Below are 26,963 nucleotides of genomic sequence, written 5' to 3'. Positions count from 1 at the left end.
TAAACTTATTTTCAAGCACATCGACTAATGGTGGAGCATCCACAAGGTGTAGGGAACCAGGCAGAGAACTGGCTCATTTTAAGGCTCCAGCAGAGGCTGAGGGTACGTGGCAAGAGTTCCTGCTCCACTTTGGTGGCTGAGAACCAGGAGATGCAGTGACATCTCGTCATGAAGGCTAGCCAAATATCACTCCACCTCTCTCCAGGCCCCGTGCAGCTGTCCAGGAATTACCTACTGTGCAGACTCTAAACAGGGAAGACAACACGTACTTTGTTTCGGAGAGATCGTGGTCGTGGATGATGTCTATCCACTCCTGGAGAGGAGGAGCGTTGTAAGCCATCAGGTAGCTGATGAGATCAGCTTTGAAATGTGTTGTCGATTCTCCAGATCTGTGGGTCCCATGGGTCATTCGTGGGTACAACGGACTCAGCCATATTCTGGAATGGGAAAAAATGACTATTAGTCAGGAAGGCAGCTGGTCACAATGACATCTCCGTATTGACTCTGCACTCGCCCTAAGAGGTGAATTCTCACCATCTTTCTCCAACTGCTAAGTACAGCGATAGTTACAAAACATAAATCTGATGATACCACTCGGACAGCCTCCATCACATTCAGAATTATTTTTGAACACCTCGCTGTGAATTTATTTAGACCCAGTAAGATCTATCCTTTGCCCAGCTCTCCCAACCCAACCCCTCCATGCTCCCTCTCATCTGTTCACACCTTCCCCTCATTAACTGATGAAGACAGTTAATAGCTCTGCTCTCAACTGTCATAGCAAATCCGCACCACCTGTAGTAACCCCAGCAGGATTTTGCCCACGGCTACATCAGCGATGCCCTCGACCCTGAACCTGTCTGCTACCCTGCATTGTGAGAAGCAGGTTTTAAGTGGGACTCAAACTGGAACATGCTTAAAGGAAACAGATCAGGAAATGGGATAGGGCTCAAAGCCACCTGCTGGGGTGGGGGAGCAGAGTGCAGAGAGGGAACTAAGGGGTGTTGGGCTCAGGGAAAAGACATTCTTTCCAACCCAGACAGGCTGTCTTAAGGAAGAGAGGTACCTCTTTTCCTACACACACACTCATGTTGAAGCAGGCCCAGTGGACGGAGGCTGGAAGGCTCTGCATTTTAGCTCAACCCATGGCAGGACTTGGACTCAGTCAGCTAATCCATCCCATGTGAGGGGTGGGCACAGGCTGGGCAATGATAAGGGGCAAGGTGGGTGGGGGAGGATGAGTGGAAAGTGCCTGACCCCGAAAGCTGCTCGAAGAGTGCCTGCGTTTCCTCTAACAAAGGCAGTTCCCCAGCTCTTAACCTTCTTGAATAGGAGGCGGAGTGTACAAAACGGCTTAGGTGAGAAAAAGGTGAGTTATGGCTACTTGCAAAGCAGGGCTCACCGGGAGGGAGAGCAATGGTTAAAACTTGATTTAGGCAAATACCTAAAAGCAAACCCAAACCCCTCTTGAGAAAAAACAGAAAGCTAGACATATGCGCACAACATATACGCACCTAGGACAAAGGCTCGGCAATATAGACAAAGCCCAAACAACCCCACGTTCATTCTCTTCAAGATTCACAAGCCCATGAACACAGTAAAGGCTTTTAAAAAACACTGTGTAGATGTGTTTTGTGGGAAACTACACGGATTGGGGGGTAAGGGGAATTTTTAGCACACGATTAATCCCCAAGTTTTTGTCTGATACCCACTGGGAGGTGGCGAGCCTGAGTCCACGTGGCGCAGGGGTAAGTGGAGACCAAAAGGTTATCGGTGGTCTTACTGGGAGAATAATGGGTTCAGACCTTCCGCTTGGCATCCTCTTTCCTGCCTTGAATACTCGGATGTACCTGCCTGTAGAGTGTGAATGATCTCATTTTATAAAAAAATGAAAAAACCTACCGTATGTAGATATTTACCTGTGTTTACATGTATAATAGACATTTGTGGATGATTGTGCACTAAATGTGGCGGGGGGGTACTAAAAGAACACTATCATTTTTTCTGCATGTGTTTTTTTTCTATGCCATGTGTGTGGATTTTTTACAATTAGAAAAAACAGAAACACAAAAGAAGAAAGTGAATGCTCGGGCTTTGCCCTGTGTCAGCTCACGCAGCCGCCGGCAGACAGCACACAGAACCCACGCACCCTTGCGTTTTCTGGTGCCAGTCCTCGCGGATGAGGTTGGAGGTGTGAATGACGACGCGCAGTCCTTCCGCGTACAGCAGGAGCATCATTTTCCTTAACAGAGAAGGCGTCAGAAAGCATTGATGGCACTTTCAAAAGCTCTTACACCTTGCTAATGCAAACGTAGAGCTAAAGGGATTCTTCAAACTCTTATATTACCCAACTTTCAACGTCTATAATCCTCCTTTTTTCTACACATTACCAAAGTCTGCTCAAGTTCTAGGCAGAAAACTACCTCCCCAAATGCTCCGAGTACTAGGTGGTCCATGAACTTCTGCCCTATCCCCCCCACATGGCCAGTCCTGGCACTTCAGACACCTCCCCTCCAGGCTGGCCCCTTGTTATCTATTCGGCATCATCTGTTCCTGTCAGAGACAATAGGAACCTTCTTGTCCAGTGTTTTTCAAAGTATGGTCACAACCTCTCGCTCTGGCATTAACCAGCATTCACAAAAAGTGCAGAAGAAACAATAAACTTGAGTGTACTGCGTGTATTTCAGGGCAGTACTGGCTCATTAATCACTTCTCCATATAAGCACAGACGTGTGCAGAGGACTGAAGTGTGAAACGTATTTCCTATTGTGGTTGTGGTTAAAAAAATGTGAAAGAGGCTTCATTTTCATGTTCCGCAGATGCCACACTCAGCAGTGTACCTGGGTTTGAGGCCAGTCTGCCCTTTTCTCCATTAACTCAAATCAGTCCTAGATAGATCTGCTCTTTCCCGCAGGCCTTCCCCAGGCCTCCAGTCATCAGACGTACTTCTCTTATTTCAAAAGTGAGAGGGGGGATACTATATAAGTTAGAGAGCTTTCCTTTTGAAGCTGCAAGACCTAAGCTCCAGCCTCCATCAGGTACATGCCATATGACCCTGGGGAGCATTTAACATCCCTAAGTCCTTCCGTGTCCCCGAACCTTGTATTTTTTTTTTTAATGTGTAACATGATCAACCCTTTTACTTCACAGGGTTGTAAGAATGAAACACAATGTGCATTTTGTTAGATGTAAAACACTCTTGCCTGTGCACGCCCATCGGTCCTTCAAGGCATTGCTTTCCTTAGTCATCTACCATTGGGTGGTTTTAGCTTCCTGATTGTCTTCTAACATTTCAGGAATCTAAGCTCGCTCTCTACACAACCAGAGATTCACTCCTCAAGGAAGTAACTCTGCCCTGACTTATTACTGTATTTCTATTGAGGCCAAAATGCTACTTAATATGTACTCATATAAGTCAGTTCACAGGCGGGGGAAACAGAACCACTGGTCCTCCCAAATAAACAAGGTGGATGCTGTCTGCACAGGATAGGGTTGGCATAAAAAGATGCCGAAAAGCCCGGCCGGGCGTGGCTCAGCGGTTGAGCATCAACCTGGGATCCAGGCGATTGGGGTTCGATTCCTGGTCAGGGCACATGCCCGGGTTGCGGGCTCGATCAATCACTCTCTCATCATTAATGTTTCTCTCTCTCTCTCCCTCTCTTTTCCTCTCTCTGATATCAATAAAAATATGTTTAAAAAAAAAAAAAAAAAAAAGATGCCGAAAAGAATTTAAGAACAGGGAATGGGATTTAGCTCCTGCCACAACAAGGATCTGACCCGAGCTGGCAAACAGTAAATGAATGCAGAGCTGAAGAAACGACAGCTGTTGAGCCAATCTTTCCATTCCTGAAATCTGGGCAAATTTATGTACACAGTTACCAAATTAGCAGCTGACTGTAATTAAGAATAAGCCAGCTATGAATTCGTGACACAAGTTTTGCAAATATTTCCATTAAGCACCAATGATCAGGGAAATCAATCACTGATGTGAGTCCCACCAAACAGAACCGTGAACAAATCCAAGGGGAGTCTCCCACATTCTTCAGAGACAAAATGGCACGTGCCAATCAGGTCATAATTAAAAATGGATTAAAGGGTGGAAATGGGGTCTCCCTTGAAGATTTCTATCTGCATATTTCCTATTGAGCTGTGGGGGCAGCAAAAGGGACACTCCCCAAATCTGAAGCTGTTTCTGGGAAGGGGGAGAAAACTCACGTCTGCAGAGGCCGTGTGCCGGGCACCATCCCAAAGCCCCATGGGATGCCAGCATGACAAGTGCCCACGGTAACCCAGAGAGGTCGCCACCACTCCATTCCAGCTGCAGGACCCTTGGCTGGGAGAGGCCACAGCCACAGAATAAGCCAGAGGAACTGCTTGTTTGGATCAGATGTGCCGGCTCATCCTCTCACTGCATATGGCTTCTTCAGGGATGGACACGGTCTCATGTCTCATGAAACCAGGGGTGGGAGTGGGCCATGTAAAGGATGAGTGATCTAGGTGAGAAAGACTGCGGATGGAAGTGGAAGGAGGCATGCCTGCCCATCCTGTGGTCCTGTTAGTCCGCCTGGCTCCCCCGTTAGATGGGGACATTGGACATGGAGCTGCTTTGGCTTCCTTTACTTCTTCCCTACGGATGCTCAGGGCCAACTGAGCTAACTCCACTCCTAGCTCTGGGGAAACTGAAAAGCTTTAGAATTCTAAAGCCTTGAGAGAGACACTCTGGGATTTCGTCACATCCTTCAGAAATAGATGGAGCACGGTTAACCGCTCCACTTCCCACAATTCTTTATTGACAGCAGCCCCCCCCCCCCCCCCCCCCCCCCCCGCTCCTGGCAAAATCATCACACCTGAGTTTCTCCAAGGGCACTTTTTGAATAGTATCCTTTGGCCTATTAAAATCATACCCTCCCCCATTTCATAAAAATTGCTTACGTGTGGTGTGTTCCAAATGCAATATCCAACTTTGCCTAGGATGAGAAAGAAGTCAAGTCACTTACTTAAAAAGAAACCTCAAAACATTCCTATCTATCGGAAATTAAATTAGAAAAGGTGCAGGTGAACTTTCTCTTCTTACTTTACTGCCCTCTAGTGGACAAGCCCTTGATCAACAATACAGCTTTTATAACATTCAGTGAGGCCCGTTTTTAAAAAAACTTTTTTAAAGTTACCCAGAATGATTCAATACTTTCTGCATTTTTAATTATAGAAATTAGAAGCTGAAAAGCCTAACTTCTTTAGTTACTAAAATCTAATAAAAACAAACGAGACTGCAAAGTTTTTAAATGACATACTTGATTTATACAGAAATAAATGCAGTTTTCATAGCATATTCAAAAAATACTGAATGTTGCGACAGCAGAAAGACTTGTGTTGATATTAAAACTGAAGTTTTTTTATATTAATAACATAGCAAATGATGAAAATGAAGAAGATAACATGTTAAATCCATTTTCATGTTATAAAATAATTCCTTCACATGCATATGGGGGTGGGTGGAGAAGCAAAACATTTTTCTAACACCCAGTATAGCAAGACCTTGGTTAAGCAGAACATGCCCCAGATGCAGGCTATGAAACAGTTAAAACAGAAACATCAAAACAGCAGTTAGGAACACAAAAACCCTAGCCTCACAGCTTTGCATGACTTTGAAAAATATTTAAATCTCCGTGCTTCTTCTTACTCCTCTTTAAAATGATGGAGCTGTTAGGGGATTCAGACAGCTGTTAGGAGTAAATGGGAAAAAGTGTTTCAAGTGCGTAGGAAAGGGAGCTGCACCGGGAAGGACTCTACAAATGGAGGCAAGTACTGCTACAAGCCTGGCCCTCCAATCACATGACAGGTGGGTGGATCTGTTTGCTGGAGGCAGTGATGAGCAACTGAAACACACAGGTGAGTATGACACAGGCCCTGTCTTGGAGATGCTCAGGGACAGGTGGCCCAGTCGACCACACTGTCACACCCACTGTTTGGGGATGCTCATACACCAGCATGCACGAGCAGTCTGGCCTCAGAAGAGAGAACAAGGAACTGTATTCGATGTCTTTATAATTACAAAATTAGATTGAAGACTGCCACTCTATAAACTGATATTTAGCTTAGAAAAAGCAATGGCCAAGAGACTTGGCTTCTGAGTTTAGTTTTGCTATAAGCTGTGTTACTTGGGGCAAGTCTAAGCACAAAATCAGGATGATCATCGCTTCAACAGGGTGCTTTTTGGGGCAGATGCACAAAATCCCTTGTGCAACAGCCCTGTGAAGCCCAGTATTAGCAGCCCACCTTAAAGATGAAGGGATTAGGCTTAAAGCAGTTTGGTGATGAGCCCAGAATGACACAGCTAGTCATGGAGAGCTGGGATAGATCCAGGTAGTCTGAACCTTGACCACCAGCAGGCCTCAGTATCCAGCCTCTGCCCCATAGGCACAATATGGGAGAAGTGTTAGGGTTCATTGACTCTTTGACTGATGTCAAAGTCAAGAATTCATCTTACAAACAAGACATAAAGGTATTTCAATAGTTCAGGATGGGGCCACAATCCTGTACCTCAGACTAAATCTGGGAGCTTCTGAATAGTTCTTTGCACAAGGTTTAAAAGATTGTGGCTTGTTACGCCCTCTAGTGGCCAGTCTGCAGCACGCCATAAGGTATGCCTCAATGTCTCCTAAACTTTTCAGGACAGGTAGTTAGTATTTGAAAAATACTATTTCTAGTGATTTATTCTATGTGGGGAAAATTATTCAGAGGGGGAAAATTAGGACCAATGTGTAGCAGTCACAAGGAGGAAGACTGTGATGGTTAATTTTATGTGTCAACTTGGCTAGGCCACAGTATCGATATTTGGTCAGATGTTGCAGTGAAGGTATTTTTTTAGATGAGATTAACATTTACATTAGTAGACTTTGAGTAGAACAGATTACTCTCCACAAGGTAGGTGGGCCATATCCAATCAGTTGAAGGCCTCAAGAGAAAAAAGATGGACTCCTTCAAGGAAGAGATAATTGTTTCCAGACTCCCTGTGGACTCAAACTGCAACACCTCCTCTTCCATGGATTTTGGACTTGCCAGCAGCCCCCAAACATACATCCCCTGTCACCCTGTCATAGACTGTTTCCCTAAAGAACCCTAATACAGAGATATGAGGTCAACATAAAGAAGAATCTTTATAACCACAAGGGCTACCTCAGGAAGCATTCAAGCCAAAGCCAGACAAGTATCTGTTGGGGATGCTAGAGAGAGGATTCCCACACTAAGCAGGTAGATAGATGAAATGTCTAAATTTCCTTCCAAGTCTCAGACCAAGCATGACCTCAAATGGCAATAAGCAGCTTACCTGGCAGAGGGAAATATTTTCATAGGGCTTTGCCTCGGCATGTAAGTGAGCCTTAGCTTCTCGTTTATCGCCATGCACAAGCAGGATTGGTTTCTTCCTGAAAAGAGATCAGAAGTATGTATCATTCATAAAGCCAGACTTGCCCAGTGAGGGAATGCTAGCTTCCTTATCACCCTACACGTGCTTCTGGCCTTTGTGGGGACTGAGTACAGGGCTAACAGTGATCAGTTAATCTTCACTGACCAGTTACCTTTACAATGGGGCCATGGGGCCGGATCCTGAAGCTCTACTGTGACCTAGAGGGGTTGTGACTCAAGAAAGTCCTTGAGTAATGAATCATCATCTTTGGTCCCAAAGGGGATATAGTTAGCTCTGTGTTAATATGTTAATAAATTCATACAGGTTAAAAGATATAAAATTACTGTTGTATAGTATGATGCAACATACTATACAGTATAGTTTCCCTTCTGTTGGAACTTTACCAGCCCTACTTTCACCAAGCTCCTACTGTGTGCTAGGAACTGCACTAGACTCCCAGGATACAAGAGTGAACAGGCCCAGGTCCACTGCATCACAGACTCATTAAAGGTGGTTCTATTTCAATGAAACAGAGCCCAAGGTACACTGAAAATGCTGTAGCTTTAATTCCTAAAAGGACAACATAAGAATACTCTTCAGGAATAGGTTAAAAAGGTTTTTAAGGGAACCATGATCTTCTCCAGTTAATTCAAAGCGATATAATCCTTAGAAACCAATATACCTTTACAAGTGCTCCCAACAAAACAAAAGTTGGAGTTTTCTCCAACAATCACTGAAGATGAACAAATGTAGCTACTTCCACATGCATCAATCACTGTGCAGAATGATTCTCTACCATAAGCGAAGGAGCAACGTGCAACAGAAAGAAACATTACAGAAAATGCACTTCCGGTACAAACGCCTAGCTACCGAACCCCCAAGAACTTTAGCATGTTAGTTCAAATAAAACTAAGAAACACACCTTCCCAACTTTTTCTACTTTACAACTAGAAAAACAGTACAGAGAACAAGGTAAGAGGAACTCTATAACCTAAAACAATTAGTGTTCTCAGATCACCAGGACTTTTTAAAAAATAAAAGATTAAACATTATTGACAGAAGTTGAAGTCTGCATTAATTCCTTCAAATTTATTGGTTCCACAAACTATCACAAAAAGGCAGTTGTGATGGTTAACTTTATGTGTCAACTTGACTGGGCCACAGGGTGTCCAGACAAAACAACACTTTCGGGTGCATCTGTGAGGGGGTTTCTGGGTGAGATGAGCATCTAAAAGGATGGGCTCAGTAAAGCTGACGGCCCTCCCCAGGGTGGGGGGCCTCATCCAGTCCTCCGAGCGCCTGAGCAGGAAAAAAAGTGGAGGGAGAGTTTGTTCTCTTCCTGACTGAGCCAACTGCCCTTAATAAACCTCCACATTCTGTTTTTCTGAAAAGTCTACCACAGGCAGCATCTGAACGACGACCTAAGGCACTATAACCTCTACGATCTGAATTTCTCTATCAATTCTGGATGTTGCCTTAACCTGACACTTAGGTCACTCCTCCTCCTTACAACGCTCCTGATGGGGTTCCCCAGGTGCACTCAGCAGTGAGTGGGTGTGGGAGAGGCTGGGCTCTTCTGTCCCTTGACTAGTTACTGAGAGCCCGGTGGGTACTGCATTAGTATGCTGGGGACTAACTGGGGACTGAACAGAAATTTTCGTCTCTCGGTTCCGGAAACAAGTCTGAGATCCAGGTGCCAGCAAGTTGGTTCCTTGGCAGGGCGGGACCTGCTCCCGGCCTGAGATCCAGGTGCCAGCAGGTTGGTTCCCTGGGAGGGCTGGGAGGGAAGGACCTGCTCCCGGCCTCTCTCCTGGCTCCTGGACAGTATTCTCCCAGCATCTTCACTCTGTACGTGCCTGGGTCCAAATTTCCCCTTCTTATAAGGACACCAGTCATATTAGAGCAAGATCCACCCGAATGAACTCATTTTAACTTGATTATCCCCAGAAAAAACCCTACTTCCAAATAAGCTCACACTCTGAGGTACTGGGGGTCAGAATTCCAACAGATCTTTTTTTGCGTGAGACAATTCAACCCATAACAGATACACAAGGAGTTGTAGTCTACACTTTGGCAACACTTGAAAGGTGTGACAATTTGATTTCAAGGTCTTTGAGAAGCAAAGGGACAAATAACAAAAGTGCCAGTACAACTAACAGCGAGGCTATGGCCAAGAGGAGCCGCCCAGACAGCCCGCCGCCTCTCCTTTCCTACCCAAACCCCATCTTATTCAGGACAGGGGAGCTCGGCTAAGACCTCATTCGCAGCACCTCCCAGCTGGTCGTCGTGCTGTGACCGAGCGCTGCTCAGTGAAACACGAGCAGGTGCCAAGAGGCACTTCGGGAAGGCTGCCCAGAGGGGCTCGGCTGGGGCGCGGTCCTTCCATCTTTCTTCCCCTTTCCTTCCTGCCTCCAGGACACACCAGGGATCTGGAGCTCCAGGTGCCATCCTGGACCTCAAGGTGATTCTGAAGACTGAAGTCGCACATGGGGATGGTGGGACAGACCGACAGAAGGGTATGTCTCTGAGAACCACGTTGGCCCCCAATCCAGACCTCGAATGTCTACCACCTGGACTTTTTAGGCTGCATGTATTTTTTCTCTTAAGCCACCGTTATTTTGGGGTTTCTGTCACATGCAGCTAAAACTAGTCCAATGTGTCACAGGTCAAACACAAGCCCTTGAGTGCCAACGTTTTGAGAAATTTCAATGGCATTTTATCCGGTTAATGATGGTTTCCACCATCTGTTCCCTAAATGCACCAAGGACTTTGAGGACCTGACAATCATTTCTCCTGCGTGTACCTTCCTTGTAGTTATGGGTTCTGCTGTGTAGATGTTAGAAACCAGGACGGTGCACATCACTGCGTGATGCTATTTGGTCTGTATTGCCAAACCCCACACTGAGGACTCCAGAAGATGGACTGAAAATGGATCCCCTCCATTACCTGGATGAGGGAAGGCCCTGGAGGTCCCTTTATTAACTCTTAAACTACAGGGAGAACGATTTGAGAAAGTGATTCTCAGAACAGCGTTGATGTGTTAGGTAAAGCGTGGCATGCTGGCCACATGGGGGCATGCTCACAGGGCTGGACAGCGGGTGGCAGTGATCTTTCCCTTCACATTAACACTGGACATAAAGTTCTCTTATTTGGGTTGGAATTTGTTCTTATCTGCTTCTGGACAGAGCAAATGGTAAACTCTGTATAAGGAACACATGTGATATGTTAGGATACATCAAAAAATATTTCCCCAATATTTTGAAAAGACATGCAAAAAAGATGACCGGCAGCTGCCTGAGAAGCACAGGTCTTGTGTTGCAAAGCCCCGTGACAGTCACGATGGCGTCTATCATCCCAGGGAACTCACCTGAACTCTGGTGGATACTGTCTTACGAGCCAGTGCACATCAAAGCAGTAGTTAAACTAGATGGGAGGAAAAAAAAGGAAGTCAGTCGCCGGTAATTTAGCCAAGCAGTCTATATGGAGTACTGTTTGGTTATTTATTCATAAACCTAGACAGTTCTGACACAATACTCATAAACCTACATCTTGAAGGGAACACGAGGTCCAAGGAGTCTGAATGAACGGAGGAGTGAGCAAGGAAACAGGTTCAGGGTAATCATCTCTGTGTGCTTTGGCAGTATCTGCATTTGCTATTTCTGAGGGCTCTCTGATTAATTTAAACAAAAGGGCTTATAAATTTATCTCCTCCCCCCAGGTGATTATGAAAAGAACTTTTAGGAAAAACTATCTCCTCTCAGCCTAACTTAAGAGCCAGCTCTGTAAACAGGCACTTGGGACTGGATGTTCCCTAAGCTTACAACAATTACATCTTGACCCCAAGTTCTGCACTGGACTTACCCGGGGGGCTCCTCCCACACCTGAGTAACCCTTGACCCTCCTGCTGGACAGAGTGATTCAATCACCTCAAGGTTTTATATGAAGACCAGGGTTCTCAAGGCCAAGCCCCAAATACCTAATCATAGAAAGCTTCACTTTCTCAGGGAAGTAACCTTTTCCCTGACCATTTACTTGACAACCTGGAGCAGTAAGGTGATTTATCAACACAAAAGGACCAGCTTTGTCTGGCAGGAGCAATCAAATATGCAGAAGGTATAGGAAATTTCTTACTTTTTAAAATCAAATTAAACTTGACCTGACTTTCACCTCTCTACCCACACCTCCCGAGGGGTCACATCAGAGTCCCAAGAGATGATCAGTGTTCCCAAAAGAAGTCCCTCAGGCTGAAATTTCCAAAGTGACTTCTTAGCCAGTCCCTGTAGCCTAATCCAGAGCTAGGAGCCCACAGATAGTGGCATCCACGTTCCACGCTGGTGGCTATGGATCCCACAACTGCAGCTGTGGCATGAGTCATCCCAGGGACCCTGCACAGGACTGAGGCACAGGTCCCTATCACTCCCTCTTTTCTTATGGAGTTGTTTAATTATTTGTCCCCATTCATCCAAAAAACCCAAAACAACTTAACTGTAAACTCACCTGTGCAGAAGATATAAGTGTCCCAAAGAGAGGAGATAAAATATCTGAGAAGACAAAACATTCAAATCTAGTTCATATTGTGATAGGAATTCTCTAGTAATAATAATCACTAATGCTCAAAATTTGGCTTAGGAAATGGTGAACTGAAAAATGACTACAAAGCCAGACTTTCGTGTTCCATAGCATTCAAGAGGAAATTTCCCTGTGCTATTAATACATATTATATATTCTTTAATAAAATACAATGTAAAATTAAAAGCCACAATTTCAATATTGGATGTTAATTTTAGAAACTGCCAATAAGGACAATGATACATGTTATTCTTTCCAGATCTCTGATTTTTTACTACCTCAAGTACTCATTCAGGTTCCTCTCAGGAGACCTCCTCAACCCAGGACTAACCAGCTTCCCCTGAAGGACAGGGCAGAGGTATTCACTGCTCTAAGTTGTGGACACCCTCCACCTGGAGGCAGCATCAGGTCCCACAATTAAGGGCTCAGTCCCACAGGCCTGCCCCCACCTCTGATGCCAATCACAAGTCCAGACCTCCTGTACTTCTGACTATAACTTGGGGGTTCCAACCATTCCCTCCTCTGGTTAGGTTAGCTGCTAGAAAATCTCACAGAACTCAGGAAAGCACGTTACTAGATTACTGGCTTATTATTAAAGGGTGGCACTTCAGAACAGCCAGGTGAACAGGATGCACAGGGCACAGTAAGGGGGAAAGGGTATGGAGAGCCGTGCCCTCTCCAGATGCACCCTCCCAGCACCTCCACCTGTTCATCAACCTGGAAACTCTCCAAACCCATTCAGTTAGGGCTTTTTAAGGAGGCCTCATTACACAGGCATGACCGATTAAATCACTTATCCTCCAGTCTCTCTCCTATAACTGGGGGTGGGGGAAGATGCTGGCAAGTCCTAACTTTAATCACGTGGTTGGTTCACTGGGCAACCAGCCCAGCCCAACCCCCCCCCCTCCCCCCGACTCTTAGGGGCTTTCCAAAAGTCACTTTATTAACATAAACCCAGGTGTGGATGAACAACAGGGCTTGTTTCGAATAACAAAACATACGTCTTTGACCTTTAATTACCTGGAAGCTGTTTCAGGAGCTTAGGATAAAAACCAAATGCAACCAGGAATGAAGACCTAGTATATATCACAATACCACACAGATGCACCCCAGGGAATGACCAAAGCAACCAAATGCCATCTTTCGGTTCAGAACTAAAACATCTATTTGCATGCTGGAACTTTTTTGGCTTCTTTGCCAGGAAACAAAACCAGACTTCCAAGCAGTGGTTCTCAAACTTGCTTGGGCATTAGAATCCCCTAAAGGGCTTGTTAAAACTTTGCAGGGCCTTGCTCCCAATGAATCTGGGTGGGGTCGGGAACGTGCATTTTTAACAGGTTTTAGGTGATGCTGCTGATCCAGGGACCAAAGGCAACTGCTGCTGTCAAGTATTTGCTCCTTCATTAATAGTGTTATTGGTCAAGTTTAATCTTTAAGTTAATAGTTAAATAATTTTAAACATTGCACGAAGTGTTCCAAAGCGTTGATCTACAGGGCTGTGAGAGACAGCCTCTGATTTTCTGACAAAGTAAACAGTTTGTGGTCAAACCCCTGCATTTGCTGTCAAAATGGTATTTTTCTTTTTCCTGAGAGTGATTAAGACCATGATGATCTTGGAGATAATACCAGGCTACCCTCGCAGTTTCACCAACGGGGCCTCTCAAGAGCAGTGTGACAGCTCCAGACACCAGCACCACTTACCCTTGATGTGGAGGGCTCCGGAGTTATACTTCGGCTTAATTCCTGAGACTCTCGTGAGGTAGAATTGGAAGGGGTTCCCTTTAACCAGCATGTCCCAAATGTCCTGGCCTTCCCCTGACGTTTCATACTCGTCTCCATCCTCTGTGCGCACGTGGCGGGCAGGGGGGCTGTGACTTCCAGCTCCCAGGGCAGCACCATCTTTGGGAGGGGAGACGCCTTTCTCCTCTTTGACGGCCACTTTCTTAGCTGCCTTCTGTTGCGTCTCTGGTGGCAACTCGTCGTCACTGCTGGAGAGACACCAACCCAGCTCTTCCTGGGAACCACTCTTCTGCCTCTTGGGAGGTAAAACTTCTGAAATGGCATCTGTGTTGCTGAATTTCACGGGTGACATTTTCCTCCTGTGGGCAGCTTTCCGAGCCTCGGAGCAGGTGTAGCTTGGCTCACATGCTGCTTCCTGCCCAGGCTGGAGAAGAGAGGTAGACGGCTTGTCCAGGTTGGGCTTTTCCTCCTCACTTTCATCACTACTGGATATCGTCCATCTCCCATAACTACCTTCCTGAGACATTATACTTCTGGAAACGAAAGATGGAAATATCATTATGTCTCATTCACTAAGCCATCAGCAAACTAACTCTACTGCTCTCAAGTTCCCTACCATATGAGCGTCCGCAACACACACGGCGCACTGACACCTACCAGATGCTGAGCCACGTAACCAACATCAGCTGCTTTGCAGGTGGTCAGAGGCACATTACCAGGACCTGCTACAGAATTTGGCAAAGAAAATGCAGGAAAAATCCTGATCACCTCCTCCTCCTCTCCCTTAGTCTTTCAATCTTGACCTTGTTCTTAGATGCCCCACGAATGGGGGTTGAGCTAAAGTGGAAAACGAAACAAAAATGTTCATTGTTGACCCTGAAGCTTCCAACTGGTGGTTGGGGTTAAGGCCAATTTAAGGGATTTCAAGAGTAATTCTGAGTATGTTCAAATTTTTACAGTCAAACTGGAATTTACATAGCGATCCCTCACTGAAGCATGAACCCCGAAGGACTTTGGTGATTATTTCCTACTTCCCCAAAGATAAGCTACTTCCCCCAAATCTTAACAAAGTCCTCAAGGCAGCGTCAAATGATCAATTCTGTATATACATTATCTATTAGAAGAACTACCATGAGGACCAAACTATTTAATAGATAATTACCTTTACTGGCCTGGTCCTCAATCAAACTGCTAAAACCTGCAGACAAAGAACTTGCACTGAAGCAAAACACTTTTATTTTGTAGGCCACACAGTCTAATTTCCACTTTCTTTATCTCACAAGAGGAAAACAGATGCCAAGGAGGGTGGAAAATCTAAAGAAATTCTCCCACCAAGTGCCAACATGAAATGTTAGAACTTTTACTGACTTAAAAATTTTGTAGATGCAAATTTTAAAGCTGCTAGCTCTTCCTCTCCCCCCGCGATTCTATACTTCTAGTCGCTTCTTACAGAGCTTGCAAATCATCAGGAGCGCCTGGAAGTAGTAAGGCTCCTCAACTGAGGCCCTGTGTGGCCAGTAGTGGGCAAACAGGGGCCCCGATCTCAAATCCAGTCATTGCCAGGTGGTACACATACATTCAGACTTAGCTGCTGAACCTCAGTCTCCTCCTCTCTAATAGGGGTACCATACCTACCTCCCAGAGTTCATTCATTCAACAAATGCTCATTGAGCAGCTACTATGTGCCAAGCACCGGGAATAAAGAGTTAACATACAGATGGTTTCAGGGGGAAAGAAAACAGACCAACACAAAAATAAACAAACAAGGAAACAAAGTATCTTTACAGACATTCCTTACACCTTAAGGTATGAGACAGTATCAGGGATGCCCTAATTTTGCAACAGTCTGAATAAGTAATATTTAAGTGAGGCCTGAGGGATGAAAAGGAGCCAGCGGGCGTGGGGTGAAGCAGTATCCCAAGTAGAGGGGACCCAACTTGCAAAGGCAGTAGGTTGGGAAGGAGGCTGTAACATAATTGCAAGAGAAGACAGAAGGACTTGGGCGAGGAATGCAATGGCCCAGGACGAAGGCAGTGGGGAAGAGGGGGAGGAAGGCGTGGTAAAGATACTGGACTTTGTTCTAAGAACAACGGGGCTCCACTGAAGGGTTTTAATAAGGGGAGGAGGAGACCTTGGCCCGGTTTACCCCTTTTAAAAAAGATTCCGTTCCTTACCGCTCTGCGTGGAGAATAACGAGAGGAGGCTCCTGCAGGGACTCGGGGAGCTGCCTGATGAAGGCGGTGGGGACAGAGCGGAGTGAGTGAAGTCGGGGTACGCCTGGGAAGTAATGACAGCTGCTAACTTCTCTGTGCGCCTACCTCGGGCCAGGCACAGTTCGAAGCTTTTCTCCAGGGATTCACTCATTTCACTTCCACAGCCGGTCTACACTGAGTACCACGGCCGCTCCCGTCTACGCGGGAAACAGCACGGGAGGGTCAAGTGGTTGGCGGGGTGGAGGGGGGGGTAAACGCTCAGCAAGCGCTACCTACCGATCACTCCTCACAGCCGAGCCCACGCACCCACCGGGTGCAGAGGCAGGAACAAGAGCCCGGGCGGCGGGCGCCCTCACGCCCACACTCCCGGCGGGACCCGGGTGGCGGCGCCTGCCGCTCGCACCTATTAGGTACGACGACGCGAGGAAGTCAAGGCCCAGCGCTACCTCGGGTATCTACGAGAGGCTCCGCTCCCAGCCCCGCCGGGCACTCACGACTAGGCGGGATCCGAGCGGCCCGCGCGCCGCGACCCGGCCGGAAGGAGCAGGAGCGCGGGTCCAGCTCCCGCAGCCTCTCGGGGTCCCGCAGCGCCACGGCCGCCGGCGCCTGCGCCTGCGCGCCGTTCAAACTCTCCCGGACCTGAGCGGACGTCGAGGCTGTGGCCCCGCCCCTTCCCCTTCCGGGACGCCCGCCGCCGGGTCCTAAAGACCACCGTGTCCGGAAGGGCTGCAGGGAGCTCTCCCAGGAGGGGGCGAAGGAAGACCTCACTGCCTCTCGGTCTCGGCTCGCCTCCTGGCTTCTCTCTCAAAACAAAAACACAACAACAAAAACACGGAGACACTGTTACCTCCTTTTCTCTTAGTTCATTAGCAAAGCTCATCCCATTTACAGGGATTCTCACCGACAGCTTCAGGCTCCCGGGGCTCGAGGCTGCGGGGGGGGGGGGTTAAAGGCGGAGAGAGGACCAGCTGAGGTTCGAGGCAACTGAGGGCCGAGGCCTGTGTCTCTGGAGAAACGGGCTCGCCTGGGGCGCACACTGTAAAGCCTGCTGTGAAATGCAAGGTTAAATGAGCTCCCCTCGGACTCGACCGCGTATGCAAACCGGCGGGCGTGTGTTTGTACGTGTGCTTTTTAATCGTGCTGATTTGCCCGAAGAAAGACAAGTCTAGGATACGCTCCTGTGCACAACGGAACCCTCTCCACACTCTTTGGCTGTAATAAGGATGTTCGCTATGGAATTGGGGCTCAGTGCTGCTTATGCTACTTATTCTCGAAGTCTCTTTCATACCGAGCTCCTCTGCCAGGGGCTTGAACGAAGTAACTTGCGTAAATATGCTCAAGAGTTCATTTGGTTCGTCTGCTTTGCGCCAGGCATCGTGCTAGGTGCAGGGGCTACCGGGAGGACACAGCTGACCCCGGAGGGCTCGACCCCAGTGATTTGCTGATCTGCACGTGCATGCCGGGCTTGGCTCGTTTTGTTTGGTTTCTCCTACGATAGCACAATGCCGTAGACAAAAATCGTCCAAAGTAATTTATTGCGAGGTGTGGGAGCAGAGGAGGAGAGGAATCGCTGAAGCAGCCCCTGGGCGGGCCGGCTCGTCAGCGGCGCTCAGGGAGTTAAAGGGCTCAACCTGGGCGGAGCCCGGCTCTGGGGGCGGGCCTGGGAGCCGCTCCGCCATTGGCTGTTCCGGGGAAACGTTATAAACAAAGCCTCTGGCCAATAGAACTGCGGGGCCGACGCTAATGGCTTGTGGGCCGTCCAATGAGCGGAGACATTGGAGGAACCCGGCAGCTTTCAGCTCCGGGAGCGGCTGTGGGCGTGGCAGGCTGTCGGCGGCGCGTAGGGCTCGGGCCGCGGAGGCCGCCGGCTTAGACCGTCCCTGCTGGGCAGTGGCCGTCGCGATGTTTTTCTCCCAGGCTGGGGCCCGGCCGCGGACGTGGGAAGCCAGCCCCGCAGAGCACAGGAAATGGGTGGAAGTAGGTGTCTCGGACTTTACCTTGCCCCGGAGCTCTCACGGCCGCCTCCCTCCCTGGGTCTTCCTGAGCCTCGTGGCCGAGACGGGACGGGGCCGTCCCTGCGAAGTGTGGGTGTTAGTGACTGAGCCCCGGGCTGCGAGGCTCGGGCTCCCTGCCGTGTGTTCTGGCTGCTTCTCAGTCCCCTCTTGTCCCCACACCGCCCGTTAACTAACCCGCGTCCCTCCCCCCGCCTTCCCCAGCGAGCGCCTTTGCCTGTTTCCAGGACCGAAGTTTGGGTTAGAAATGATCCCGAGAGTCTAAAGGAAAATGCATTTGCGTCTGGTTATCGATTAAGCCTTTGGAGCTTTTGAGGGGTGAGTTTGAGCCCAGCGTTAAGCTTTCTTGAGAATTGAAAAGTCCAGGTAATGAAACTCCCATTTCCCCGCCTGCTGGGCGGGCGGAGTTTTAGATTTCGGCGGTTCCAATTTAATATAAAGTAGTAATAAAGAAAATGACAGAACAAGCGTTCCTGGCCTAACGGAAGGTCTCGGATGTTCTCTAGGTGTTCAGAGCGTGTGACGAAGATAACAAAGGCTACCTGAGCCGAGAGGACTTCAAAGTTGCCGTGGGGATGCTGTTCGGGTACAAGCCCTGCAAGGTGCGTTTGCTTTTCTCGGGGCGTGGGGGTGGGGTCGGCCGCGCGGCGAGGCTCGCGCCGCATGGCGAGGGGCAGAGAGTGATGTTTATAAAGTTAATCGCTGCCTTGTAAGCAGCTTCCGAGATGTGCCCGGTGCTGAATTTTACTTTCTTTTCTTTAGACCCCAACTGAATTAGCAAGCTCCCTCCCTGGAGCCCATGACAGGCTGCTGCTGATTAGAATAAATGTGAGATGCTAGAAAGGTGTCAAAAAGAGGAAAGGCCGGGAGGGGGAGTATTGGTAACAGGAGGAATTCATAGAGGAAGTGACATGCAGGATTTAAAAAATGACTTAACATGTCTTTTTGGGGTTTTTTGCTTTGCTTAAATTATAAAATTAATACATTGACATACTAAAAAAATTTAAACAGTGCAGAAAAGTGTAAAGTTGAATGTAAATCCCCCCCCCCCCCCCCCCCCCGGCCCGCAGAGGGTCCCACTTTGGCGGGTTGCCATCATTTAGTTTCTTGCGTTATCAGTCCAAAATTTGCTACGCGTGACCAACATGTGCGTACATAGCATTCTATTGGAAACGTAACTTTCCTTTTTTTGACTTAACAATAGCTGGACATAAAAAGCACACACCACCACCACATTTAAAAAAATAGCTGCATAGTATTTTCGTTAGCCAGTTTCCTGGTTTTGGTCGTTTAGATTTTTTTTTTGTTTTGTTCCTGCAAACATTGCTGCGATGAACATCCTTTTATATCTGTATCTGTGCTTGGGCATGTACATCTGTGGGATAAATTCCTAGAAGTACAATTCCTAGGTACTTAGGAAATTTTGCTGGATATTGGTCTCCAGGAAAGGTTGCATTAATTCACTAATAATGAGAGTTTAACGGAATATCAGTGAATCTGCTTTAGGACTCTGCCCGGAATGCCCTCGCTCATGCCCTCGTTCATGCCCTCGTTAAGACCAAACAGCTTGACAGTCGCTTTGACCCATTGCTGCTCATGAGTGGCTCTATGTCAGATTACAAGCTCAGCGAGGCCAGGGACCAAGTGATGTCCCACTTCTCCAACCTTCATTGTGCTTAAATGCATCACAACTTCACAGTAAACTCGGTCTGTTGATGCAGATAGTTCCCATGAATACCTCAGGTGGGTTCCTAGAAGTTCAACTACTAGGGGATGTTCGATTACACTGAGAGGCTGATTACAGAGCTCAGAGAAGTAGGGCTGGCTCCCGGAAATTGCAGCTCTCCTGTTAACCTGCAATCATTTCAGCTGGAAAATTAAAGCAGATCAGCTAAGCAGACTCAGTCTTTGAAGACTGCACTTAACCTGATTCAGATGGAAAGATACCTGGCCTCCTGCCTTTATCACCCTGTGTCTACTTAGTTGGTTTTAATTTTAGAACCTAAGTGAGGAACTTAATGACAGGCACAGTGATGTGATAACTTATGTATGTACATTTCATGAAATTTAACAGATTTTAGCTTTCGTTTTCATACCTGGTTGAGGTTTTGAATTTTATTTTTTAATCTAATGAAACGTTTATTGTCTGAAGATCACTAAACACTAAAGTTACTGATATAGCAAATCACCTATACACGTATCAATCATTTGTACAAGGAGGTTTTATTAGGTAAGTGACACTTAATGTGTACCCTGTGTGAAATTTCACAGGTTTTTACTTTTATACTGGGATGAGGTTCAGAGTTTTATTTTTGAGTATTGCTTTTGAGCAAATGAAATATTTACTGAATGCAGGTCATGAAGCAGCAGAGCACTTATGTAATAAATCACTTATGTACATATGCAGTTGTTTACATGATGAAATTTATTATGTTCCTATTTAATAAAAAGAACATTGCTACTTGCTAGAGATATAAAGGTGAATAAAACATAGACCCTACTTTGAAGCAGTTTACAATTCAGTGTAGAGACACTTATAAAACTCCGTGATAGATACTAAGAGAAAGACAGAAAGTGAAGGGGGCAAGGAGGAGGGTCTGAGCCTAGTGGCAACTGTAATAGGAGTCCGAGCGTCGTTTAGAGGAGCTAGATCTCTGAGGGGCAGCGTCTGGGAGCACTTCGTGGTGGTGGGAGAAATTCCCCCCTTTTGATTGATTGGATGTGGTGGCGGTAAGAGAGTAGTGTGACACCAGGACTGAAGCAATTGTGATGCCACCAAGTAGGAAAACTTGGGAGTAGGTTTCAGAGGAAAGTCAGTGAGTTCAGATGGGAGCACATTAAGTTTGAGGAGGCTACGAGCGTGCCAAGTGCATTCGGTCATTAAATCCTGTGCTGGTGCCCTGTTATGGCGGTAAAGGTCTGCTCTCAGATTGTGCTGCCTCTTAGGTACAGGAATCTGAAACTGGGTGGACAGGTGAGCGCTGGTGATAGATTGGGGACCCCTCAGTTTACAGGTGGTAGCTCAAAACGGGAGACTGGATAGCCTGCCCAAGAAGAGTAGCCAGAGTGTGAGGAGCAGTAGCCTGAGGCTAGAATATTGGGGAGTACCGACATTTAAGGGTAGGCAGGGGGCTCCATGAAGAAGATGCAGTAGGAACATCTGGGGGAGGCAAGAGGAACCAGGAAAGTGCTGGGCACGCAATCCAAGAGATACTATGTCAGGTGCTGCCAAGGTGCTAATTCCATAATGTTTATACTGTGTTTTAATATTTAGTGAAAGCAGGTGGAGCCTATTGTAACAATTTCTGTATTTGTCTCAAATGGGAAGGTTACCTTTTGGGTTATGCTGCCTGTGTGACAGCCAGGTTGATTTCCATGCTTAGACTGCGTTGGCCAATGTGGAGTCTGCAGCAGATTAGCATCTGGTATCTTGTAGATACTGAGGAAAGAGAAAAATGATCATTATAGCTGTCCTGCGACACCGCCTGTGTGCAGGCTCAACAGAGTTGCTTTCTCAGAAAATACACCCCTTCCCCACACCCCAGGAATTAAGAACTTGCACTGTGAAAACATTTGATGAAATTATATGCCCTGTTATTTTTTTTTCTTTTCTAGATAGAAGCTGATGCTGTGATGTCTTCAGTAAATTCAAACACTTCCGGTAATTAATAAAGTTAATGTTAATTTTTTAGTACTCTTATTTAGACATGCATGAAATATAGAGCAGATATAGAGCCTATAAAGCATTGGGTTTAAGCACATCTTTGTGTTCTGTTTCAGAGAAAGAAGTTTGGGTTCTTTTAATTTTGATGAATTCATGTATTCATAAGTGTATGTTTATTGTAGGAAAAATTCAAACCATTGAAAAGCATAAAGAAAAAAATGTTGCTTATAATTTCAATAGCCAATGGATGATCTGGGTTTTCTGACTTGAGCAGCTTAAGTGGCACTTACTGAAATGGGAAGGCTGGGGGAGAAGATTTCAGGTTTGGGGAGACCAAGAGTTCAGTTTTGAGAAGATTCAAGCAATGAGGTCAAGGCAGCCGGGCTATATGAAGGTGGAATTCAGAGCAAACCTGTGGGCTAAAGAAATAAATTTGGGAGTTGTCAGCTTGGAGAAGGCTTTTGAAGCCATGGGAATGGGCGAGACCGCCTTGCGAGATACAGGGGACTGAGAACCTTAGGAACCAGAACCATCAGAAGTCAGGTAGGGGACGAGGGGAGGTGGAAAAGGGCAGTTTGAAGGGCCAGGGACAATCAGGAGTGTTTGATCCAAAGCCAGGAGAAGCGGGTGTGTCAAATGCAGTGGAAGGGTCAAGGAGCATAAGGACCGGAGAGGATCCCTGGGTGTTGGCAGCCCGGGGTGCTCGGTGACTCGAGCAAGGGCAGTTTCTGTGTGGCGATGGCAGCGGCCAGGCTGGAGTGGGCTGAAGATAGCTGGGAAGTGAGAAAGCGTGACGGTGTGAGTACGCGAGTAGCTAAGCCTCAGTCTTTCAGCAGGTCCAGGGTGGCTGTGGATCAAGAGCAGTATTTGCTTTCTGTTTTCTGGAACATGAAGATGTTTCTAAGCTTAGCAGAGTGGCCCAGAGAAGAGGCCACAGAGAGAAAGGGAGATGCATACGTGCTGTTTGGGGAGATAGGCTCCAGAGCATGCTGGCTTGGCTTTGTAAAAATTCCTTTTTTAAGAAATAATTTAAAATAGGCTAGAGACTAGCTCTATACCCTTTACCCACATTCTCTTATTGTTAACATTTTACCCCATTTGCTTTCTCATTTGCACTTTCTACCACTACCCTCTCTTGCCGCACTGTACGTAACCACACTTAACCTCATAGATTTATCTCGATGCTATGTTTTTATCGAATTTCTCGTCTCTGTTCCATTGTCACTTGATCTAATAATGTCCGTGGCAGCATCTTTCCTCATTTATTGCAGGAATTTTTCTTTGGTGTCATGTCCCTTTAGCCTCCTTTAATCTGGAATATTTCTGTAGACTTTTTTTTGCCTTTTTATAACATGGATATTTTTGAGGAAATAGCCTACCCCTCACTGTTCTTTTTTGTTTTGTTTTTTAAAAGAATAGCACTCATTTTGTGTTTGCCTGATGTTTCTCTGTAATTAGGTTGAAGTCTAGCATTTTCAGCCAGAATCCTGTTTAGGGGAATATGTCCCCCACAGGGTGCCACATTTGGAGGCACAAATATCTCTCTCATGGATAATATTAATTTTTATCACTGGTCAAGGTGCTGTCCAATTTCTCCATTGCATTATTTCTTTTTATATTTCCTTCCCTTGCAACGAATAGGCAGTGTAGGGAGGGACATGTGTAAGATACTGCAAATATTCTGCTTCTCATCAAAATTTTCTCCTTGATTTGGCATCCATTCATGATTTTTGTTTGACCTAGTTTTTGCTATAATGGTTGCAAAATAATGATTTTCTAATCCCAGTGCTGCTTTTAGTTAGCTCTTGGCATTTTACCATAAGCAAGAGATCTCCCTCCTTCCTGAACTACCTACCTACCTTCCTTATCAGTACGGACTTGTGAATTTATATGCTTTTAATGGTTCATAATTCATTATCATCCTTATTTTAGTGCTCAAACTTATCACAGGTTTAACCACTGAGTTCCTCTTCAAGCTGGCTCCTCTGTCCTTTTGATGGCCTTGATTTTTTTCCCTTTATTTTGAAAAATCTTTTTATTTATAAATGTTAGATTTATAAAAGAGATTACTGGATTGTTTTTTGTTTGTTTGTTTTTTGTATACAAGGTTTGGTATTACGTGTGAAACATGACTTAGAACAATATTGTTGCTAGGAGAATTTCCCCAGGTTGTTCAAACATTGCTTCTGTTCAGTGAGTTGCAACTTCTTGGTGAAGGTTTCCCTACATTTTTTTCTCTGGGTTTCTATGCAATATTCTAAACTAGAAGGAAGATTTCTGCCTTCTGCACATTTTCCGCATTTCTTTGCATTGCTGAGGGGTTTCTTCCTTAGGGGTCCCCTGGCAGCCAGTGCGCGATTCTGTCTGGATGAAAGTCTCCCCGCACTCATGGCATTCATACAGCGCTTCTCTGCTTTGTGACATTTCTGATATAGCAGTGTGGCTGTTGCTGAAGACCCTCTCATGCCCATTATTCTCAGATTTTCTCCCTTATGTGCAATCTCTGATTCTGAATTAGGGATTTGACGTCACACAGAAGGCGTTTCTTTCCTCCACCAGTTCTTTGATGTATAGGGAGGTGCTATTCTGGAAGAAAGACTTCCCATGCTCTTTTCAGGTACAGTGAGTTCTCTGATGTGTAGAGTAAAGGTTGACTTCCAGCAGAACTTTTTCCCACATTCAATATCATGAGACCCCCCCCCATGTATTATCTCACATTTAGTAAGATATGACTTCGTAAAAAGGGTTTTTCACATGCACTAGCATTCGTATGGTTTCTTTCCTGTGTGGGTAATTTGATATACAGTGAAGAGAAAATTCTGGCAGAAGGTTCTTCCACCTTCTTCCCTGAGTGTTGTAAAATGAGGACTGATCTGTGGCAAATGGATGCTCCAAGTATCCATCACTTGTTTCCTCCCCTATGTTTTCTTTGTTTTCTGGTGTTTGAGAGAGAGTTGACTTGTGGCTGAAGATATATTCATGGAATTTACAAAATTTCCTCTCCTTTATGAGTTCTCTAATTCTTGAATTTTGACTTCATGCAGAAATATTTCCCACATTTGTTGCAGGGATAGAGCTTCCTTTTGATACGAATTCTGATGTACATTAGAGCTTTAAGTTTCGGACAAGAGTTCCTATGCATTCACTACATTCACGTGGTCTGTCCCATGCCTCAGTTCTCTCATATATATTGAAGGCTGCTTTATTATGGAACATTTTCTCAAATTCATTATGGCCCAAGGATTACTTCAATGCTGGAATTTTTTAGTCTTCCCTCTGAGGGCTTTTTGACTTTGATGATAAATGCTCCCCGACCTGCTCCCCTGTGTATTTCCTTGCATTTCATATCAAGGATATTACATCTCTTCTCACATCCACTTCTCAATTAGATCATTAGGATGCTTCCCTTCACAGCAGCTTTTCCTAATAATTAATTTTAAACTATATTTCAAAGGTTCCAAAGTAAATTAGTCATCTGAGAAACAGGAAGACCGGGTCAGAGAGATGAGGTAAAAATGTAGGTGCTTAACACCTTGCTCCAAAATTCCTGGGAAAGGACTGTCCTGAGTCTACAAGCTTCCAGCCTTTTCCCTTCCTGTCCTGGCCTTGATGTGAATATCAAATTAACTTTCTCAAAGCACCACTTTCTTCATGATTTAAAGGAATAGACTTGTAGCCAGCGTGCTAACTCTCTAGCTTCAGTTCTCATCCACTTGAAAGGGGAGACTGAAGACCGCAAACTTCCAAGAGGAATAGTAAATAGCTGTCCCAGCAGGACATCACTGCTGAACTCTGATTACTGCTGACATGATTTTTTCCCTTGGACCTTCCCAATACCAAACGAATTTCAGGCCACCAACTCCCCCTTTCCTCCTTTTCAGTGGCATAAGTCATATCTATATGTTCTTTTTCTTGCAGTAGGAGGGCTTATGCACAGATTAAATGTTTTTCCAAATATATCATCTCTCCTTAATGTTTTGATCTTGAAGAAGAACTGAAATGTTGGCCTTGGCTTTCTGGGAGCTATGCATTCAGGTAATCAACTTTCCAGAGTCCTTCTGGGTAGCTGTGACTTGGGAATTCTCCTGCTAGTTGCAGCTCTTATGTCCCGGCAGGGTCAGGCCACCACTTCACATGCCCAGGATTCTCTATGTAGTGCCCAGTTGCTGCCCAGCTTCCTGGCTGAGGGCCAGACTCACATCCTGGACTGCCCCTGACTTGGCAGAGCCCTGAGATGCACACATGTCACACAGTACCTAAACCTGGGTGCCCAGATCCTGCTTCCCATGAGCTCCTGATCTCTCTAAAAGTGGGTCGTTTCTGTGGAGGTTCCTTGTGAAAAATCAAGAGTGGAAAGTTAAGTTAAATCCATTAGAAATAAGGGTAGAAAGTCTCTAGGACAGTCACACTGGGAGAATCTAAGGACAGCCAGAATGAAGAGCAAAAAGGTGCTAATAACATTTTTAATGCTTCTAACATAACAAACAAATATCAGCAAAAACTGTTCAGGTACCAGGATCTAGGAATTATATTAGTGGGAGAAAAAAAATCAAGCCACTCATTTAAGGAAGCAGCAGATTACCTTGGGGTTGATTCCAGTGTTCACTATTGCCTCCTTTATAGGGTTTTATTTCATTACAACCCTTGTTCTCTGTGATGCATTTTATATCTTCTCTAAGCACAGAGAATGAAAACAGTTTGCAACTAGAAGAAACCTAGACATCTGTCATCTATTCCCTTTGTTAAAATGAGAAAACTGGGCTCTAGAGAGGAATAATAAATATCTTAATCCTGGCATTTGATGGTTCTTTATTTGTTTATAAATACTTTTACCTGTCTCGCAGTGTTTATTATTATTAGTATAGATCTTATACCTACAATTTCCTAATGCCTGCCACATCCGGTGATGAGCATTATGTACGGATTGTTAACTTTAAGACAACTTTATGATATGAGGATTATATCTATTTTGTAAGTTAAAAATAAAATACTGAAGCTTAGAGAGGTTGAGTAATTTGCCCAGGGTGGCACAGCTGGCTAGTAAGCAGCAGACCACGGAGGTCTGATCTATAAGCTTACCCTCTCAACCAGTCAACAGAACTTTCCCTTGATTTTAATAGTGTCGTGAGTCATTATTAGTCATCGTGACAGAGTTGAGGCCAGTGTTCATTCCCTTGGGAACTGAGCTGAAGTCAGGAGTGGTTCAGCACACAGAAGGTAGGTTCCGTGCAGTTGGTAGATGTTGATGTCTAATTTGGTTCTCAGCTGCCCAGTGTTCAGAGCAAATAGGGAATCAGAACCAGGTACGGCGGTCCATACAGTGAAGCTCTTTTCTAGAGAGACAGTTTTCCAGGGTGTGG

At 45.8% G+C, this 26,963-nt stretch overlaps 2 protein-coding genes across 12 annotated transcripts in view; one reads left to right on the top strand and one right to left on the bottom strand.

The window, feature by feature from the left end:
• Positions 1 to 16,572, bottom strand: part of TDP1 (tyrosyl-DNA phosphodiesterase 1) — a 60,020-nt gene extending 43,448 nt beyond the window's left edge. For 3 of the 9 annotated variants that reach the window (XM_081140204.1, XM_081140209.1, XM_081140212.1), the window contains exons 1-8: positions 16,204 to 16,572; positions 13,676 to 14,247; positions 11,903 to 11,946; positions 10,773 to 10,828; positions 7,328 to 7,424; positions 4,933 to 4,967; positions 2,150 to 2,242; positions 270 to 437 (exon numbers count right to left, since the gene is read on the bottom strand). In XM_081140204.1, coding sequence (XP_080996330.1) covers positions 270 to 437; positions 2,150 to 2,242; positions 4,933 to 4,967; positions 7,328 to 7,424; positions 10,773 to 10,828; positions 11,903 to 11,946; positions 13,676 to 14,240 — 1,058 coding nt within the window. In that variant the 5' untranslated portion in view covers positions 14,241 to 14,247; positions 16,204 to 16,572. Of the gene's footprint in view, positions 1 to 269; positions 438 to 2,149; positions 2,243 to 4,932; positions 4,968 to 7,327; positions 7,425 to 10,772; positions 10,829 to 11,902; positions 11,947 to 13,675; positions 14,248 to 14,371; positions 14,552 to 15,888; positions 15,945 to 16,203 lie in introns of those variants that run through there. The other 6 variants (XM_081140210.1, XM_081140205.1, XM_081140211.1 and 3 more) reach the window with 6 other exon arrangements.
• Positions 16,573 to 17,714: 1,142 nt separating this feature from the next.
• EFCAB11 (EF-hand calcium binding domain 11) overlaps positions 17,715 to 26,963 on the top strand; it is a 108,230-nt gene continuing 98,981 nt past the window's right edge. For all 3 annotated transcript variants that reach the window (XM_081123793.1, XM_081123791.1, XM_081123792.1), the window contains exons 1-3: positions 17,715 to 17,904; positions 18,446 to 18,541; positions 21,555 to 21,600. In XM_081123793.1, the coding sequence (XP_080979919.1) occupies positions 17,830 to 17,904; positions 18,446 to 18,541; positions 21,555 to 21,600 (217 nt within the window). In that variant the 5' untranslated portion in view covers positions 17,715 to 17,829. The remainder of the gene's footprint in view (positions 17,905 to 18,445; positions 18,542 to 21,554; positions 21,601 to 26,963) is intronic.

The sequence above is a fragment of the Miniopterus schreibersii genome, assembly GCF_964146895.1.
Source record: "Miniopterus schreibersii genome assembly, chromosome: 1".
Taxonomy (NCBI): domain Eukaryota; kingdom Metazoa; phylum Chordata; class Mammalia; order Chiroptera; family Miniopteridae; genus Miniopterus; species Miniopterus schreibersii.
Note: the sequence above shows the minus strand (reverse complement) of the source record. Positions and strands in the feature narration are given on the sequence as shown.